At 39.3% G+C, this 19,220-nt stretch overlaps 1 protein-coding gene across 1 annotated transcript in view; it reads right to left on the bottom strand.

The window, feature by feature from the left end:
* LOC126236260 (GPI inositol-deacylase) overlaps positions 1-19,220 on the bottom strand; it is a 169,478-nt gene that overhangs the window by 73,989 nt on the left and 76,269 nt on the right. The window contains exon 7 of the mRNA XM_049945414.1: positions 15,526-15,673. Coding sequence (XP_049801371.1) covers positions 15,526-15,673 — 148 coding nt within the window. The remainder of the gene's footprint in view (positions 1-15,525; positions 15,674-19,220) is intronic.

The raw sequence follows: 19,220 nt of genomic DNA, 5'->3' as shown, positions 1-19,220 counted from the left end.
TTGTTAACATCGAGAATTGATTGAAGTGTCAGGAAGTCGTTTCTGAAAGTATTTGTATGGAGTGTAGCCATGTATGAAAGTGAAACATGGACGATAAATAGTTTAGACAAGAAGAGAATAGAAGCTTTCGAAATGTGGTGCTACAGAAGAATGCTGAAGATTAGATGGGTAGATCACACAACTACTGAGGAGGTATTGAATAGGATTGGGGAGAAGAGGAGTTTGTGGCACAACTTGACTGGAAGGAGGGATCGGTTGGTAGGTCATGTTCTGAGGCATCAAGGGATCACCAATTTAGAACTGGAGGGCAGCGTGGAGGGTAAAAATCGTAGAGGGAGACCAAGAGATGAATACACTAGGCAGATTCAGAAGGATGTGGGCTGCAGTAGGTACTGGGAGATGAAGAAGCTTGCACAGGATAGAGTAGCATGGAGAGCTGCATCAAACCAGTCTCAGAAGACCACAACAACATCTTCACATCCCCCCAATCCTTCCACCACCCCCAAGACAAAGCTACAAAGGAGTGCCCCCCTCTTCACCCAGTATCATACGGGACTGGAACAACTGAATCAAATCCTTTCCCAGGGTTTTGATAAGGTATCATCATGTCCTGAAATGAGGGACATCCTACCCAAGATCCTTCCCATCTCTCCTAAAGTGGTTTTCTGCTGCCCACCCAACCTACACAACATCCAAGTCCATACCTGTAACACTCCCACTCCCAACTTGTCCAATCCAATCAACCAGCACTCCCTACTCCATCCCTGTCACAGGCTCATCCTACCCCACCACAGGCAGGCCCACCTCTGATAACAGCCATGTCATATACCAACTCTTCTGCAATCAATGCACAGCTTTTTATGTTGGAATGTCTACAAACCAGTTGTCCAATAGAATGAATTAAAACTGAACAAAGCTCCTGGCACCGATGGAATCCCTAGCAGATTCTATATTGAATTTGTGGCTGAGTTAGTCCCTCTTCTAACTGTAAACTATCTTTTAGATCCCTCAAACAAAAAATCGTGCTCAGTTCTTGGAAAAAGGCACATCTAATATCTGTCTACAGAAGGGGTAATAGAAGCGATTCACAAAACTACCATCCAATGTCCTTGACATCGATTTGTTGTAGAATTTAAAAACATTGATCGTGTGAAACTCAACTCGCACTTTTCTCACACGACATACTGAAAGTTTTTGGATCAAGGCAACCAGGTAGATGCAGTATTTGTTGAGTTTCGTAAAGCATTTGATTCAGTACTGCACCTATGCTTATTGTCAAAAGTACGATCAAATGGGATATCAAGTGAAAATATGAGTGGACTGAGGACTTTTTATTAGAGAGGACACAGCATGTTAGCCTTGATGGAGAGTCATAATTGGATGTAGAAGTAACTTCGGATGTGTCCCAAGGAAGTGTGTGGGACCCTTGCTGTTCATATAGCATATTAATGACCTTGCAGACAATATTACTAGTAAAATCAGGCTTTTTACAGATGATGCATTTATCTATAACGAAGCAATATCTGAAAGAAGCTGCACAAATATTCTGTCAGATCTTGATAAGATTTCAATATGATGCAGAGATTGGCAACTTGCTCTAAATGTTCAGAAATGTAAAATTTTCCACTTAACAAAACAAAAAAAAGTAGTGTTCTATGACTATAATATCAATGAATCACTGTTGGAATCGGCCAACTCATACAAATACCTGGGTGTTACACTTTGTAGGGATGTGAAACGGAATGATCACATAGTTCAGTCGTGGGTATAGTAGATGGCAAACTTTGTTTATTGGTAGAATACTGGGGAAGTGCAATCAGTCTACAAAGGAGGTTGCTTACAAATCACTCGTGTGACCAGTTCTAAAATATTGCTCAAGTGTGTGGGACCCATACCAAATAGGACTAACAGGGGATATTGAATGTATGCAGAGAAGAGCAGCACAAATGGTCACAGGTTTGTTTAATCCATGGGAGTGTGTCACAGAGGTACTGAAGGAACTGAACTGGAAGACTCTTGAAGATAGACATAAACTATCCCAAGAAAGTCTACTAACACAGTTTCAAGAACCGGCTTAAAATGACTTTGTCTAGGAATATATTACAATCCCTTACATACTGCTCACATAGAAACCATGAGGATAAGATTAGAATAGTTACTGCATGCTTAGAGGCATTCAATCGTCCTTCCTATGCTTTATATGTGAATGGCAGAGGAAGAAACCCTTGCACCTCATGATTGTTTGCAGGTTATAGATGTAGATATAGATGTAGAATGGCCACTGCTAAACTCTGGCCAAGAACAAAGTTGCCTAACCTGTGTCACGACATGCAACAAAGCACAACTCGCTTAATTTCAGTGGCTGTTTCACAACCTGGGCCATCTGAATCCTTCCCTCTATCACCAGCTTTTACGAACTACACAGCTGGGAGTTATCCTTGCAACACATTCTTCACTCCTGTAACTCTTCTGGCCTCCATCTCTATTAACCCATTGTCCCCACACTTTCCAGCCAACAGTTTTCCCTTCCTCTGTCCTATCACCCACACCCAGTTCACATTTCCATGACATCTTCAACATGTGCCACTCCCCACCGACTACAGAACATGCCCATCACATGCCTCACCCATACACCTGCCTCAGGCATTCCTAGCCAGCAAACTGGCTACCTCCCTCTGAACTGCAAGCTACCTACCCCAAACCCCTCATCTTCCCCCCCATCCACCCCAACCCATCTGACACAACCTACACCCCACACTGTTCAACTGCAGAAGTGCTATCATGGCATTGAAAGTAGCTGGGACTATTAGGGGCATAGGTGTGTGCGTGTGCGTGTGTGTGTGTGTGTGTCCCTTACTCCTAAAATTATTTACAGTCTGTCAGAACTCCCCTCTTTTGTGGGTCTATGGAATGAATAATTAATCTAATCTAAGAAATGGAATAGTACAAAAAGTTGCATATATTGGTATGAAGTACTTTCTGTGTTGCAGTGTGCAGTGCTATGGCCATGATGATAAATCTTTACGAAGAACTCTCAATTAGAAGAAAGTAAAAGGCAAGACATGGGAAGAGGACTTAGCACCATGACAGTTCGTGTTTCTTCAACTTGTAAAGAGTGTGATTGATCAAATCAGGAAGATCCTCTGACATAAATGTCTGAAGCCAATTTTTTTCGGGCAACCACAAAATGTAAGACCAATCAGAACTGCTACACACTGCTGGAGCATATGACATTATGTGTAAGTGTAACAAAGCATACAGAAGGGATACAGGTTGTGGAGTTAATGAAAGCTTAAAAGAGAATAAACAATATGAGTGCCTCAAGCAAACCAGCAAGTCAGATGTAAATGAACACAGTAAAAACTGTGGTCAGGATATAGGCCTCACAAATTTTCTTATTTTAGCAAAAGTCTCATATCAATGTAAATGAAAAGTCAGAGGTAATACAGATTGCTAAATGCCCCAACAGTCAGTACTATAAGCATGTTACTGGTGAATGCAAATATAAACTGTAACAAAGTGTCTCTCACACATCAGCCCACTGGTATAACAATAAACACTTCCATCCTCATGACAATGTCATTAAATAGTCAGTCATCAACATCGATGTGATAGATATGGAAAATGCTGCGGTTCTAGGCGCTGCAGTCCGGGACCGCGGGACTGCTACAGTCGCAGGCTCGAATCCTGCCTCGGGCATGGATGTGTGTGATGTCCTTAGGTTAGTTAGGTTTACGTAGTTCTAAGTTCTAGGGGACTGATGACCTAAGATGTTAAGTCCCATAGTGCTCAGAGCCATTTGAACCTTTTTTTTTGGAAAATGCTGTCTGTAAATTAGAAAATGTATGCCGGTGCAAAGCAGTTCCCAAAAGAAGATTTCAACAGGAAAGCTGAAACATTAGTTAGGAAGATTCTGCAAGAATGATGCAGTACCAAGCCTAAGTGGTTTTAAAATCTTTTGCAACAGCTGTGCAAATCTACATTCTTATGTGATCTGTTTTAATATTTATGAGGAGTTGTTTAAGTGATTACAGTTACCATTTACATTGAAAGGGAATCGTAGGTAAGAGTCAAGTATGTGCTGTGCAGTGCCCATGTGTCTTTTTATTCTAACTACCCATGTTACCTGCTCACATGTGACAACACTGAATGGCAAGCAAGAAATAGATCAAAGGAAATCTTCCATGATGGCTCCATGCAAATGAAAATTCCACTTCAAAGTAATATTTTTTTCCACGTATTTCCCACCCAGATTCCCATACCATATTATTTTTATAATACCAATTTTATCCTTCTTATCCTTGATTGCTGAAAGAGTTGTTCAACATAATGCATCCTATAGTGTTCCTGTAGTGTCTATAAATGAAACTAAAGGATGCACAGTAGCAAAGATTATTGCAGTCCTTACCAGCCTCTAACAACATGTCTCATACTTATGTACAAGACAACCTTTTCATTCAACAGATTAAAAAAAATCTTAATATAAAAATAATACTCTTGGGCAGATGACAGAGGATGGGTGCAAACAAGATATATCAGCATAATTGCTTACAATATTGGTAACATCATGTACTCAGCAGTAGTGACAGACACAATAATTGCACCTCAGAAACCACAGCTCTGTAACAGGATGCAAAGGATGGAACAAATATTAGAGTTTTTAACAGCCAGTCAAACAGAGTGTATATAAATGCATTTAGCTATTGCTGAAATACAAACTATGCATATGGGAAAACTGTATCTACACTCATGCTCATAAATTAAGGATAACTGCAGAATGTGGTGCCACACAACGTGGCACTACACAAAACTGGTGCTAATAGCATAGGCACATAGGGAACACACATGACACAGTGTGTATTGGTGATAAGTAGAGAAAAATGTCCCAAAACACATGTGCTACAAAACGCCACTGTTTCCTGAGCATGTACCCCAACATCAATATGGGATATGATCACCATGCGCACATACCCAGGCCACACAACGGGTTGGCATACTCTGGATCAGGTGGTCGAGCAGCTGCTGGGATATAGCCAGCCTCGCATTCTTGCACCAGTGCCTGTCGGAGCTACTGAAGTGACATAGGGGTTTGAAAACGTGCAGCGATACGTCGGCTGAGAGCATCCCAGACGTGCTCTATGGGGTTTAGGTCTGGAGAACAGGCTGGCCACTCCATTCGCCTGATATCTTCTGTTTCAAGGTACTCCTCCATGATGGCAGCTCGGTGGGGCCATGCGTTATCATCCATCAAGAGGAAAGTGGGACCCACTGCATCCCTGAAAAGGCGGACATACTGGGGCAAAATGATGTCATGATACACCTGACCTGTTGCAGCACCTCTGTCAAAGACATGCAGGGGTGTACGTGCACCAATCACAATCCCACCCCACACCATCAAACCATGACCTCCATACAGGTCCCTTTCAAGGACATTAAGGGGTTGGTATCTGGTTCCTGGTTTACGCCAGATGAAAACCCTGCGAGAATCACTGTTCAGATTATACCTGGACTCGTCTGTGAACATAACCTGGGACCACTGTTCCAAGGACCATGTACTGTGTTCTTAACACCAGGCTTTATGGGCTCTCCTGTGACCAAGGGTCAGTGGAATGTATCTTGCAGATCTCTGGCTGAATAATCCATGTCTGTCCAGATGTCTGTAGATAGTGTCTGGAGACAACTGTTCCAGTGGCTGCGGTTAGGTCCCGAGCAAGGCTACCTACAGTACTCCGTGGCCGTCTGCAGTCACTGAGGTGAGATATCGGTCTTGTTTGGTGTTGTACACTGTGGACGTCCCATACTGTAGCACCTGGACACATTTCCTGTCTGCTGGAATTGTTGCCATAATCTTAAGATCACACTTTGGGGCACACGGAGGGCCCGTGCTACGAGCTGCTGTGTTTGACCAACCTCCAGTCGCCCTAGTATTCTACCCTCATAACATCATCAATATGTGTTCTTTGAAGCATTTTCAACACAGTCACCATTAGCACATCTGAAAACGTTTGCACACTTACTCGCTGCACTGTACTCTGACATGCACCAACACACCTCTGCATATGTGGACTGCTGCCAGCAGCACTGCGCGACAACTGCAGGTCAAATGCACCGCATGTCATACCCCGAAGTGATTTAAACCCACAAACTGCCAACCAGAGCATTGTTTTATCATTACCAGCATTATCCTTAATTTATGAGCATGAGTGTATTTTGTCTCTGACCGAAAACCTTTGATTAAGAAAGCCAGATTAGGTTTTCAAATTCTCACTCATTCACACAATTTGTAACCCACAACAGTAATGCATAAACAGAAGATTCCTCTTTAATTTTGATTGCAAAATATGTGATCATTGTCAAAATTTTATTAAAATTAAGATATTATGGTTTTATCACATTATACTACATAAAAATACCACTGTGAACCCAGTGTACTATGTAGAAAAATGCGGTTGGTGGTAATGTGTGAGGATTCAGTAACTTTATTGTTGTAAGTTAAATCAAAACAGATAGGTGATTAAACAATTGTAATTAGAATGCATTAGACATGAAAGTAATGACTGAATTGATAAAACAAAAATAACAGTTTGTTACAAAAACTGTAATAGTATATAAAATAGGAAATTGACTTGAAAAAAATTGTTTACATTATGAGACAGAAAGGGAAGCAAAATTCCTTGTTCTGCTGGTAAAAATGCTTCCAGTAGATGATAATACTCTTAGAACTACACATTCCTTCTTGCAGAAGAAAAGATGGACTGGTTGGGGAAGTTAGGGGGGGGGAGGGGGCAGGGGGGGAGCAGGCAGGTGGACAAGCAGGTTCTCAGACTCTAGGATGCGAGGACCCACCTTTTGTAAGGATAAGAGGAGGTAAAGATGAAGAAAAGGTTGTCAGGAAGGTAATTTGGTAGATCTGTCAGAGAGATAACTTGGTAATATATAGTACACTAGTAAGTACTGTTCCAGCTTTAGTCCAGAGAGGAATAGAGTAAGCAAAGAAGGATAAAAACAAAAAACAAAGACTGGGAATGATACAGAAGTTGAAGAATAGAGAGAAAAATGCCCAGAGCACTACCTTATCTCAAGGTTGCTATACCTCCAATAATTTCTGCTGTAAAACCCCCTTGGCCTCATGCACTGACCCACTACCATGTACTCATTTGGTAAATTCCATAACATTAAACACAAAGTATCAAATAAAACAACTCACATTTTTCCTTCATCTTTGCTTCTCTCTTTGTCACCTGTGATCCTCCCCCCAAAATCCAAATCCCCTTTTCCTCCAACTTCTGATCTTTCCCAACCAACTCCTTTTTCCTTCTTGAAGAAGTTCTGAAAGCTCAAAGTATTAATTTTTTATGTAAGTGTTTCTATCAGTGGCACTAGGAATTGCATCTCTAGCAGTGAAAACTGCAAATAAGAGTTCCACCTATGCATAAAATAACAGTGTTCTAAATTCAAAATTGCTTTCCAAAACAAAATCAACCACAGGGCATGGCGTCTGCAGAGCCAGCAAACAGAACTATTGCTGTGAATTCATAGATACCTAATGAAGAAAGGAATGTTGATTCAAAAATGGCTTAGCTTGTTGTGTGCAGGAGTTCCCTGCATTTTGATTTCACATTCCATGCTGGTACCTGGATTTGTAAACATACAGAAAGGAGTAACAGGTTAGAGACCAGATGTGAACTGACTTTGTAAGACTACTCCATTCAGTATTTTGTGCTGAAGTAGTTTTGTAGCAAAAGTATCACACACTAAACAAAATTAAGTTCCCAATTTTTTACTTCTGATTATAAAAATTAACTGTCTGCTGCTTTTCTGGAATGACAAAAAGAGTGAAGAGATCATACAATATGACATACACTGAAGCACCAAAGAAACTGCTATAGGCATGCGAATTAAAGTACAGAGATATGTAAAGAGGTAGAATACGGCACTGCAGACAGCAATGCCTATATAAGACAATAAGCGCCTGGTGCAGTTGTTAGATCAGTTACTGCTGCTACAATAGCAGGTTATCAAGATTTAAATGAGTTTGAATGTAGTGTTATAGTCGGCGCACTATCAATGGGACAAGGTAGTGATAAAGTGGGGATTTTCCTGTACGACCATTTCACAAGTGTACTGTGAATATCAGGAATCTGGTAAAACATCAAACCTCTGACATCACTGTGACCGAAAAAATATCCTGTAAGAACAGGACCAATGATGACTGAAAAGAATCATTCAATGTGACAGAAGTGCAACCCTCCCGCTAATTGCTGCAGATTTCAATGCTGGGCCATCAACTAGCCATGTGAACAATTCTGAAACATCACTGATATGGGGTCTCCGAGCCGAAGGCCCACTTGTGCACCCTTGATGACTGCATGACACAAAGCTTTACGCCTCGCTTGGGCCCGTCAACTCTGACATTGGACTATTGATAACTGGGAACAAGTTGCCTGATTGGACAAGTTTTGTTTCAGATTGTATTGAGCGGATGGACGTTTACAGGTATGGAGACAACCTTATGAAACCACAAACCCTGCATGTCAGCAAGGGACTGTTCAAGCTGGTGAAGGCTCTGTAATGGTGTGGGGTGTGTTCAGTTGGGACCTCTGATACATCTAGACATGACTCTGACTTAAGCATCCTGTCTGACCCTGCACCCATTACTGTGAATTGTGCATTCCGACTGACTTGGGCAATTCCAGCAGGACAATGCGACACACCACACGTCCAAAATTGCTACAGAGTGGCTCCAGGAACACTCTTCCAAGTTTAAATGCTTCCGCTAAACTCTCCAAACATGAACATTATTGAGCATATCTGGGATGCCTTGCCACGTTGTTGTAAGAAGATGGCCGCCAACTCGAAAGTTCGTCATGTTTCTCCGCGGAAAACAGCTAATTATATCGGTAAAAAGAAAGTGTGTACAAATTGCAAGGACGAAATAACAAAGATAAAGGAACGTGTATCGAGCCTACAATTTATAACCAGTGCTATGAAAGAAGACATTCTGAAATTTCAGCTCGGAAAAAGTGAGCCGAATTCTCTAAAAAGTTCCGAAAAACATGGCTGCTGCCAGTGAAAAGTGGACTAAAATCACATACAAGAAAAACACTCAGGAACTGCAAAATTGTGTGAATAGTAAATGTAATGACAGTGCAAGCATTGTGTATGAAAACGCTTTCGAAGTGCTCTCAATTATAGACAGTAATAATACAATGAAATGTGTCGAGCCGCATGGGAAAAAAGACGACGGGGCGGGGGGGGGGGGGGGGGGGAAAGCTTTAAACCTCAGGGAAAATACAATTCTACCATGAGTGTGGTCGCCGACAGTGTTTCAAAATCAATAACTTCTCAAGATGGATTATCGACTGCTCTGAACAAATGACAAGAAACAAACTGTGTCAACACGCAACACAAAAGTTGAGGTAGGCCAAATAACCATCCAACAAATTTTGGGAAAATAAACCTGTTTGCAGACAGTCAGGGGAGGAACATAGCATCTGAATTTCAGTGTAGAAGCATTCATAGTACAGTGAAACCTGGCGCAACATTTCAAGCAGTGACTTCTACAATTTATGTTGAGAAAACAGCATCAACAAACAAAGACTTTTTCATGTTCTTAGCGGGAACGAACGATGTAGCAAGAAATGAAATGAAAAGCCTAATAATCTCACTCAAAAGGAAGCTACATGAACTTAGAAACTCAAATGTTATCATCTTCTCAGTTCCACATCGACACGACTTACCAAATTGGTCATGTCTAAATGAAGAAGTGCGGTGAGCAAATAAGGAAATACAAAATATATGCTCGAGATTCGAAAACATAACATTTGTGGACATAAGCAGCATAGGAAGAAGATTCCGCACAACCTATGGTCTACACTTCAACAAACTAGGAAAAGACTTGGTTATAACATGGAGCGAAGAAATAGTAAACAACAAACTGAATGCGGAGTGTTATGCTACAGTGGCCATCCCTCTCAAGGACAAAAATCACAAATTCACTAATGAATCAACCATGAAATACCAGGTCAGTGATACAATACATCAGCAAGACAAAAGTGACTTTTTTTAGGACAATAAAACTTTCCACCAGTGCAACACCAGATGCAAGTGTACGTGATCCACATATGCCTGAAGCAGACCTCAGTTCAAACAAGTGCAATTTATCGTTTCTCCATTATAATGTACAGGGTTTAGGAAACAAAATAGATGCTTTTAAGTCATTCATCACTGAGCTAGCTCCACATGTAGTAATAGTCACAGAACACCAAACCACAGTAGACAACATTCATCATTTCAAATTAGAAGACTATAACCTAACAACATTCTAGTGTATAACACAAAATAAAGGTGGTGGTGTCACCATTTATGTGAGAAAATGTAAGTTAATAACAGCCACAGAAAAAGTGTTTTGGACAAAAAAATTCAATGCTGACAAAGATTTCGAAATTACAGCTCTTAAACTCACATTTTGTACTATTTTGTTCATTGTTATAGGTATATATAGATCCCCAAGTGGAAACTTTGACGCTTTCCTGGAATCACTTGATGGAGTTCTAAGTAAATCAATGTCAGGTTGCAGAAATGTAAACGTTATCATACTTGGAGATCTGGACATAAACCTTACTTGACAACCAGGAAAGCATGTGTTTTGCAGATTGTATCCTTTCTTATGGGGCTAAAGACATTCTTGGACTAGTACCCACTAGAATGTCTAACACACCCACATCAATTGATGATATCATTACAAATTATGACCATATCATCTCAGCAGACATCATAAATGGTCACCTTTCAGATCATTTAGGCCAAACACTAGTACTAAAATGTAATACCAAGTTCAAACCAAGAAAAATGTGTGAGCACAAGCGAATACTATCTGCAAACAACATTGCCAAGCTAAGACTTAGTTTAAGTCAGGAATCATGGGAATCAGTTATTACTACCAATGGGGTAAACAATAAATGGAATGAATTTGTAGAAATCCTGACTGGGCACCTAAATAGGACCATGCCAATAACAAAAGTAAATATTCACAAAAACCAACCTTTAACATCAAAACCTGGCCTGTGCCATTAGATTGTAAAACAAAAGATCTAAAAGAAAAAATGGAAAACATGTATTGCTTACACAGACTAACTGACTCAGAGGTACATAAAGAAACCTACAAGCAGTACAAATACAAGTACCGCAAAGAAGTCAGAAAATTAAAAGCAGAAAGAATCAGCCAAGAGATACAAAACTCAGATAATGCCTCAAAGTCTTGCTGGTTACTTGTAAATAAAATAAGAAATAAGGAAACAGACACCAAAATTAATAATGTAGAATTAATTGAGAACAATAATGTCATTTCTGATCCCTTTCTGGTCAGCAATATTTTCAATAGTTACTTCATAGACATCGTCAAAAATGATGTCTGTATGAAACAGGATAAACAGCACATATTCATGACTAGTGACAAACAGAACTGCAGTAGTACACTACCCGCAGTAAGTGCTTATGATATTTTGCGGCACATTGATAGCTTCAAAAATAAAAAATCAGCAGGAATAGATGAAATTTCTCCGTATCTAATGAAGGAATGCAAACATGAACTTTTGAAACCACTACTTCATCTTATAAACTGTACACTCGAAGAAGGTGTCTTCCCTGACAGGTTGAAACTGGCTGTAATTAAACCATTACACAAAAAAAGGGAAAGAAACCATGTACAGAATGACAAGCCGATAGCCCTGATCTCAACACTCAGCAAACTGACAGAAAAAATAATATAAAAAAGAATCCTGGAACACTACAATAACACTGACGTACTAAGGGATTTCCAACATGGTTTCAGGAAGGGTCGAAGTGCCATGTCAGCAGCTGTACAATTTGTTCACCATGTACTTCAAAACATAAATGAAAAGTCTCAAATGGCAGGAGTATTCTTGGACCTATCAAAAGCTTTTGACAGAGTACATCACGATGTACTCTTGTCAAAAATTGCGAAGAATGGTGTCACTGGAAAACTCATGCAATTGCTTGAAACATATTTAAAAGGCAGGCAACAGTGCACAGAAACCCTATATTACAATGGAGAAATACTAGAGCGGAAAAGGTCAAGCATAAGAAAAATACATTTTGGGGTTCCTCGGGCTCCATTTTAGGTCCAGTCCTATTCATATGTTACGCAAATGATTTCACAAGTTCTCTAGGCAGTAAGCAATTGGTCACTATGTATGCCGATGATACATCTGGTGTCCGTTGTGCAGACAGTGAGACTGGCCTAGTCGAAGAAATTCGTAGCTTTATTGAAAAGGCAAGAGCACACTTCGAAAAAGACAACTTGAAAGTAAACATGGAAAAAACAAATAACATTCATTTTAAACCCAGTGCTATAAACAGGCATAACACTGAGACTAAGAAAACTCTGTCAAATAGCTGTTCAGATTGTAAATTCTTGGGACTATACAAAGATGACATACTTTCATGGAAGCAGCAAGTTGACCATGTCTGCAAAAAAATAACATCCAGACTATATGTATTAAGAAGATTATCACCATATTTCAATTCGGAAACTCTAAGGACTGTATATTATGGGTTATTATACCCTTTCTTGTCATAACGGATAGTACTGTGGGGCAGCACATGCCAAAATATGAAAAGAGTCTTCATACTGCAAAAGCGAGCCTTAAGGATTGTAGCAAAAGTAAAACAAAGAACCTCTTGTAAAACACTGTTCACTAGACACAATATTCTTACAGTTTATGCCATGTATATACGAGAAACCATAATGCTAGTGAAAGACGATACTAAGATCACAAAAAGAAATATGGACATCCACCACTATGAAACAAGGCATAAAAAAGACTTTCATATGGTTACCAGAAGATTAACTCTAACAGAACAATGTCCTCATATCCACGGAGCTGTCTTCCACAATTCATCACCAGATGAAATGAAAACAGTGACGGGCCATACTTTTATAAAGTGCATCAAGCAGTGGCTTATTAAAAAATGCCCCTATAATCTAGACCTACATCAATCATGAAGTAATAAGTAAGCAGATGTAATAAGAAATAATGTAAAAAGAAAATTCTAATTCGAAAAATTAATTTTTATTTTTTATATACTTTATATACATTTATGATGTAATAAGAAATTAATTTTTACTGTTTTATATACATTTATAATGTAATAAGAAATAATGTAAAATGAAAACTCTAATTGTAAAAATTTCACTTTTATTCTTCATATACTTTGTTAAAAAAGGCACATGCATGTAAAAATTACGTGTTACAAGCAAATGAAATTCAGTTCCAATTCAAAACGTGCTGTTTAGATGAGATCTCTACCTCCTCATATTCTTACGGATTTATGGACAGACCTGCAGGATTCATTGTGTCAGTTCCCTCCAGCACTACTTCAGAAATTAGTTGAGTCCACTCCACATCATGTTGTGGCACTTCTGCATGCTTCTGGGGCCCTTCATGATATTAGGCAGATGTACCAGTTTCTTTGGTTCTACAGTGTATCTCAGTAAGTAAGCCAGGGATACTGTAATGCTAGTAAAGTAGAGGGGAAATACCTTTCTGGGTATACAGAGATTAGTGGTGACATTTAAAATGCTGAGAGATGAAATCTGTTGGACAAGACAGAGATAACATAAGGAATAAAGGATGAAAGGAAGCCAAAACAAAGATGGAACAAAAAATGAATAAGTTTTATTTGATACTAATAATATATGATGGACTTCACAGTTAATGCTGTTTCATACAAACCTAGTTATTCAAAGAAATAATCTACGCTTTAAGTTGCATGAAAATTTCACACTATAACATTTTTTTAAAAAATAGAACAGAAAAGAGTCGTGTCTACTTACATAATGTTTTGGTAGGAAAAACTGTAACATGTCTAAGAGACAAACAAAGTGACAAATATTACAGCTTTCAATATTTTTAATAAAATAATTTCCAAACCTTTCCCTTTAGTTCACGACTCTCCTGAACCATTGTTTGTGAATGATTTAATGATGTTTTCTTTCATACCAAAGATTATTTTTCTTCCCACCCCTCCCCTCTCTCCCTGCCCCCCATCCCTCCCTCTCTCTCCTAAAAGAAACTGTGCATGGGATGCAAGTGTTAAAGAGGTCATGAGATTAAAAAAAGTTTTGCTTGCATCTGCAGCGTTCATCATAGTTTATGACTTTTGACAGTCATACATTTGTCCCCCATTAACAAACAAAGGAAGCAGCAACATTTTAGTCTTGTGAGAAAACTTTTGATTCTACATTTAAGAAGTAATATGTGGCTTTATTTCACCTGGTAACATCTAGCACAAAGCACAGTTAGTATTATCCTTAATACGATTGAGATAAATCATAAACAAAGAAAGATTGGGACATATTTCCAATTATAAAAAGACTACAGTCTTCCTTGAAATAACATAAGGCGGCAATGTGAATAAGCCAGGGTACAAAGGTAGATTGTGCAATTTCCCCTCTATCAAGCACAAGTACATCTTACTTTTTTTTTCCCTCTCTGTTTCAGAGTTTTGCTATTCTCCTGAAGAGTGAACTTTTAAAGGCCAAAGATTCAACCAAACCACTCCATCTACAGGCCACAAGTGGCCCATTGGGACCATCCGACCGCCACACCATCTGCAGCAGAGGACGCTGAGAGGAGGGGCATGTGGTCAACACACCGCACTCCCAGCTGTTATGATGGTATTCTTGACTGAAGCCGCTACTATTCAGTCGAGTAGCTCCTCAATTGGCATCACGAGGGTGAGTGCACCCCAAAAAGTTTGGAACAGCACATGGCGGCCTGGATGGTGACCCATCCAAGTGTTGGCCACGCCTGACAGCACTTAACTTCGGTGATCTCACAGGAACCGGTGTATCCACTGCAGCAAGGCTGTTACCAAAGATTCAAACAAGGTTTTTTTCATTTTTTTCATTCATGTACACATCAGACCTGCTTCAGTTTTTTGCTTTTATTTGCTCAGTTACTAGTTTCTCCCCTTCAGTATCAAACATCATTAAAATTTATTTTGACATTCATTTATCATAGATTTATATTAAAACTGGCATTCTTTACAGAGTAGCAGGACATTAACTAGACTGTGAGTTTGAAACATGATGACACTTTCACTTAACAGGAAGTACAGAAAGATGGTCAGTAGCAGGCTGAAATGTCCAGTCAGTGTACCAAGCTTCCACATATGGTTCAGTTAAAAGAACATAGTTCACACAGCATATGGACACTAGCTTGATCTCAGTCTGGTGCAGTTTTTAAAATGTTTGCAAGTGTTCTAAATGTGTACTGCATGTGATGCAAAAATGTATATAAGTAAAAGAGAAACAAGCGCCATTCATATGTCACCGATGAAAGCTGTGACTGAAAACTTTATGAAGTGTCATTTAATTGCGCCTGTCAGCAACTTAACGTGTCTTCTTTATAGTAAGTAGCAATCTGGCTTTTCCTACATTGGTGGTATTCCTATCTGGCATTTCCATTGTTTATAAATACAAACCAATCATTTACTTACTGGATTACTTGTAGGTAATAACCGTAACACAACATGGGTGAATGATGTGTTAGCCTTCAATTTCAGTAAGTCCACGTGTATCATTTTTCTCTTCACTGACGCAGAAGGAAGGAACACTGTTTCATTTGAGAGATTGACACCAATATCACTGAAAAACAAATGGTCTGTGATCAATTGCTCCAATTGCAAATGTCAAAAGATGTGAACTGGGTAATAAACAAAACACAAAAGATCATCTCTTAGGGCATCTAAGGAAAGAAGTTTTGAATAAGGGATAATAAACCTTTATTTGCAACTGGTTGGCTGATTTTTCAATCTATTCTGAATTACACAGTTGCTGTTTTGCAGCCACATTTAAGATTTTGAAAGAATTTTTGTGTTGCACAGTGAAAATGAGGAGTGAAATTTGGAGAGCTATAGGATACAAAATAAGCAGAAGTGGAGAGGAATGAGACACATATATGATGATACCAGTCTCTTCATTAATCTATTCAGTCTTTCATCTAGCAGTGTTTTCTATTGCTCTACAAATAACAACTGCCATCAGATGAGAATAATGTAGAACTCCTTCATGAACCTTGCTGTATACCTATGTGCAATACCCCTGAATTACATGTGTTATTACAAATAATTTATTTATAAATACTGGTACTATGAAAAAGGTAAATATATGCAACTCAATGCAAAAAAACAGCTAAATTACATGACATCAATCTTACAGTGCTGCTTTGTTACATAGGGACATACATAATTTTAATACAAGATAAAAGAATGTTTATTATATACAAGGAAAACAACTTCATTTAACTAGAATGTCTTCAAGATGTTGGGTGCACTTCACATAACAGCAGCTTAAAATTACAGAAAATAGGAGGTGATAAAGTAATTATCAGTATATAGTTTATGGGGTACAAGAGAGCTGATGTCCTCTATTGGCACTATTTCAAATAACATCGCTTTGAAACTTCCTGGCAGATTAAAACTGTGCGCTGGACTGAGACTCGAACCCAGGACCTGTGTCTTTCATGGTAAAGAGATCTACCAGCTCAGCTACTCAAGCACCGTTCGCGACCCATCCTAACAGCTTTATTTTCACCAATACTTCCCAACATGCCTTCCATACTTCATAGTAGCTCTCCTGTGAAACTTGCAGGGCTAGCATTCCAACAGAATATTGCAAAGGCATGGCTTGACCACAGCCTGGGGGATGTTACCAGAATGAAATTTTCACTCTCCTGCAGCGTGAAAATTTCATTCTGGAAACACCACCCAGGCTGTGGCCAACCCATGTCTCCACAATATCCATTCTTCGAGGAGTGCTAGTGCAAAAAATTTAACAGGAGAGCTTCTGTGAAGTTTGGAAGGTACAGGCAGGAGTTGAGCTGTAAGGACAGGTTGTGAGTCATGCTTGGGTAGCTCAATCAGTATAACACTTGCTCATGAAAGACAAAGGTCCCAAGTTCAATTCTCAGCCCAGCACACAGTTTCAATCTGCCAGGACGTTTCACATCAGCACACACTGTACTGCAGAGTGAAAATTACAATCTGGAATAATACTTTGGTTTACACAAAATTTGCTTTTTATTCTATCTGTAAGTTTTCATTTTTGGTGTTGGTGTTCATCATGTAAAAAACAGTAATGTTTATATCTTAAACATTACATTTAATGCTTTTATGAATTGTGGAGTCTTCCCAGAAGGAATGAAGCTTGTTATGGTGAAGCCTCTCCACAAAAAGGGAGACACAACACAAGAAATAAACTATTGTACTATCTCTCTCTCTTGACTACATTTGTGAAAAGCCTAGAGAACGTACTGTATTCCACGTTTGTGAGGCACCTCAAAGACTTTCACATCAGTTGGGATTTTTGTGATCTTTCTAAGGCATTAGACTGTTGTTGTTGTTGTTGTTGTGGTCTTCAGTCCTGAGACTGGTTTGATGCAGCTCTCCATGCTACTCTATCCTGTGCAAGTTTCTTCATCTCCCAGTACCTACTGCAGCCTACATCCTTCTGAATCTGCTTAGTGTATTCATCTCTTGGTCTACCTCTACGATTTTTACCCTCCACACTGCCATCCAATGCTAAATTGGTGATCCCTTGATGCCTCAAAACATGTCCTACCAACCGATCCCTTCTTCTAGTCAGGTTGTGCCACAAACTTCTCTTCTCCCCAATCCTATTCAATACTTCCTCATTAGTTATGTGATCTACCCATCTAATCTTCAGCATTCTTCTGTAGCACCACATTTCAAAAGCTTCTATTCTCTTCTTGTACAAACTATTTATCGTCCATGTTTCACTTCCATACATGGCTACACTCCATACAAATACTTTCAGAAACGACTTCCTGACACTTCAATCTATACTCGATGTTAACAAATTTCTCTTCTTCAGAAATGATTTCCTTGCCATTGCCAGTCTACATTTTATATCCTCTCTACTTCGACCATCATCAGTTATTTTGCTCCCCAAATAGCAAAACTCCTTTACTACTTTAAGTGTCTCATTTCCTAATCTAATTCCCTCAGCATCACCCGACTTAATTCAACTACATTCCATTATCCTGGTTTTGCTTTTGTTGATGTTCATCTTATACCCTCCTTTCAATACACTGTCCATTCCGTTCAACTGCTCTTCCAAGTCCTTTGCTGTCTCTGGCAGAATTACAATGTCATCGGCGAACCTCAAAGTTTTTATTTCTTCTCCATGGATTTTAATACCTACTCCGAATTTTTATTTTGTTTCCTTTACTGCTTGCTCAATACAACATCGGGGAGAGGCTACAACCCTGTCTCACTCCCTTCCCAACCACTGCTTCCCTTTCCTGTCCCTCGACTCTTATAACTGCCATCTGGTTTCTGTACAAATTGTAAATAGCTTTTCGCTCCCTGTATTTTACCCCTGCCACCTTCAGAATTTGAAAGAGAGTATTCCAGTCAACATTGTCAAAAGCTTTCTCTAAGTCTACAAATGCTAGAAAAGTAGGTTTGCCTTTCCTTAATCTAGCTTCTAAGATAAGTCGTAGGGTTAGTATTGCCTCACGTGTTCCGATATTTCTACGGAATCCAAACTGATCTTCCCCGAGGTCGGCTTCTACTAGTTTTTCCATTCGTCTGTAAAGAATTTGCGTTAGTATTTTGCAGCCATGACTTACTAAACTGATAGTTCGGTAATTTTCACATCTGTCAACACCTGCTTTCTTTGGAATTGGAATTATTATATTCTTCTTGAAGTCTGAGGGAATTTCGCCTGTCTCATACATCTTGCTCACCAGATGGTAGAGTTTTGTCAGGACTGGCTCTCCCAAGGCCGTCAGTAGTTCTAATGGAATGTTGTCTACTCCCGTAGCTTTGTTTCGACTCAGGTCTTTCAGTGCTCTTTAGACTGTATGCATCACAAAATACTCCGCAACAAAGCATGCCTCTACGGCATCAGAGTGACATTGGGAAACTAACTAAACTCCTAACTTCAAGACGAGAAAACATAGTACTATCCAACAGATATAACATTACCATGAGATGTAGTATAGTGGTTAGCATTTCTGGCTGCTTTGGGTCACCAGTTCAAACATGATCACAAACAATTAATTGTTATTTAGTATATATCAGTTTTGGAAGGCTCTTGAAATATCCTATGTTTGCAGTGCTTGTACGTTCTGGAATATTTGTTGTATGTATAAATACCAGTTTCTGGG

This window comes from Schistocerca nitens, chromosome 2 (genome assembly GCF_023898315.1).
Source record: "Schistocerca nitens isolate TAMUIC-IGC-003100 chromosome 2, iqSchNite1.1, whole genome shotgun sequence".
In the NCBI taxonomy this organism is placed as follows: Eukaryota; Metazoa; Arthropoda; class Insecta; order Orthoptera; family Acrididae; genus Schistocerca; species Schistocerca nitens.
This window is presented reverse-complemented; position numbering and strand designations above follow the sequence as displayed.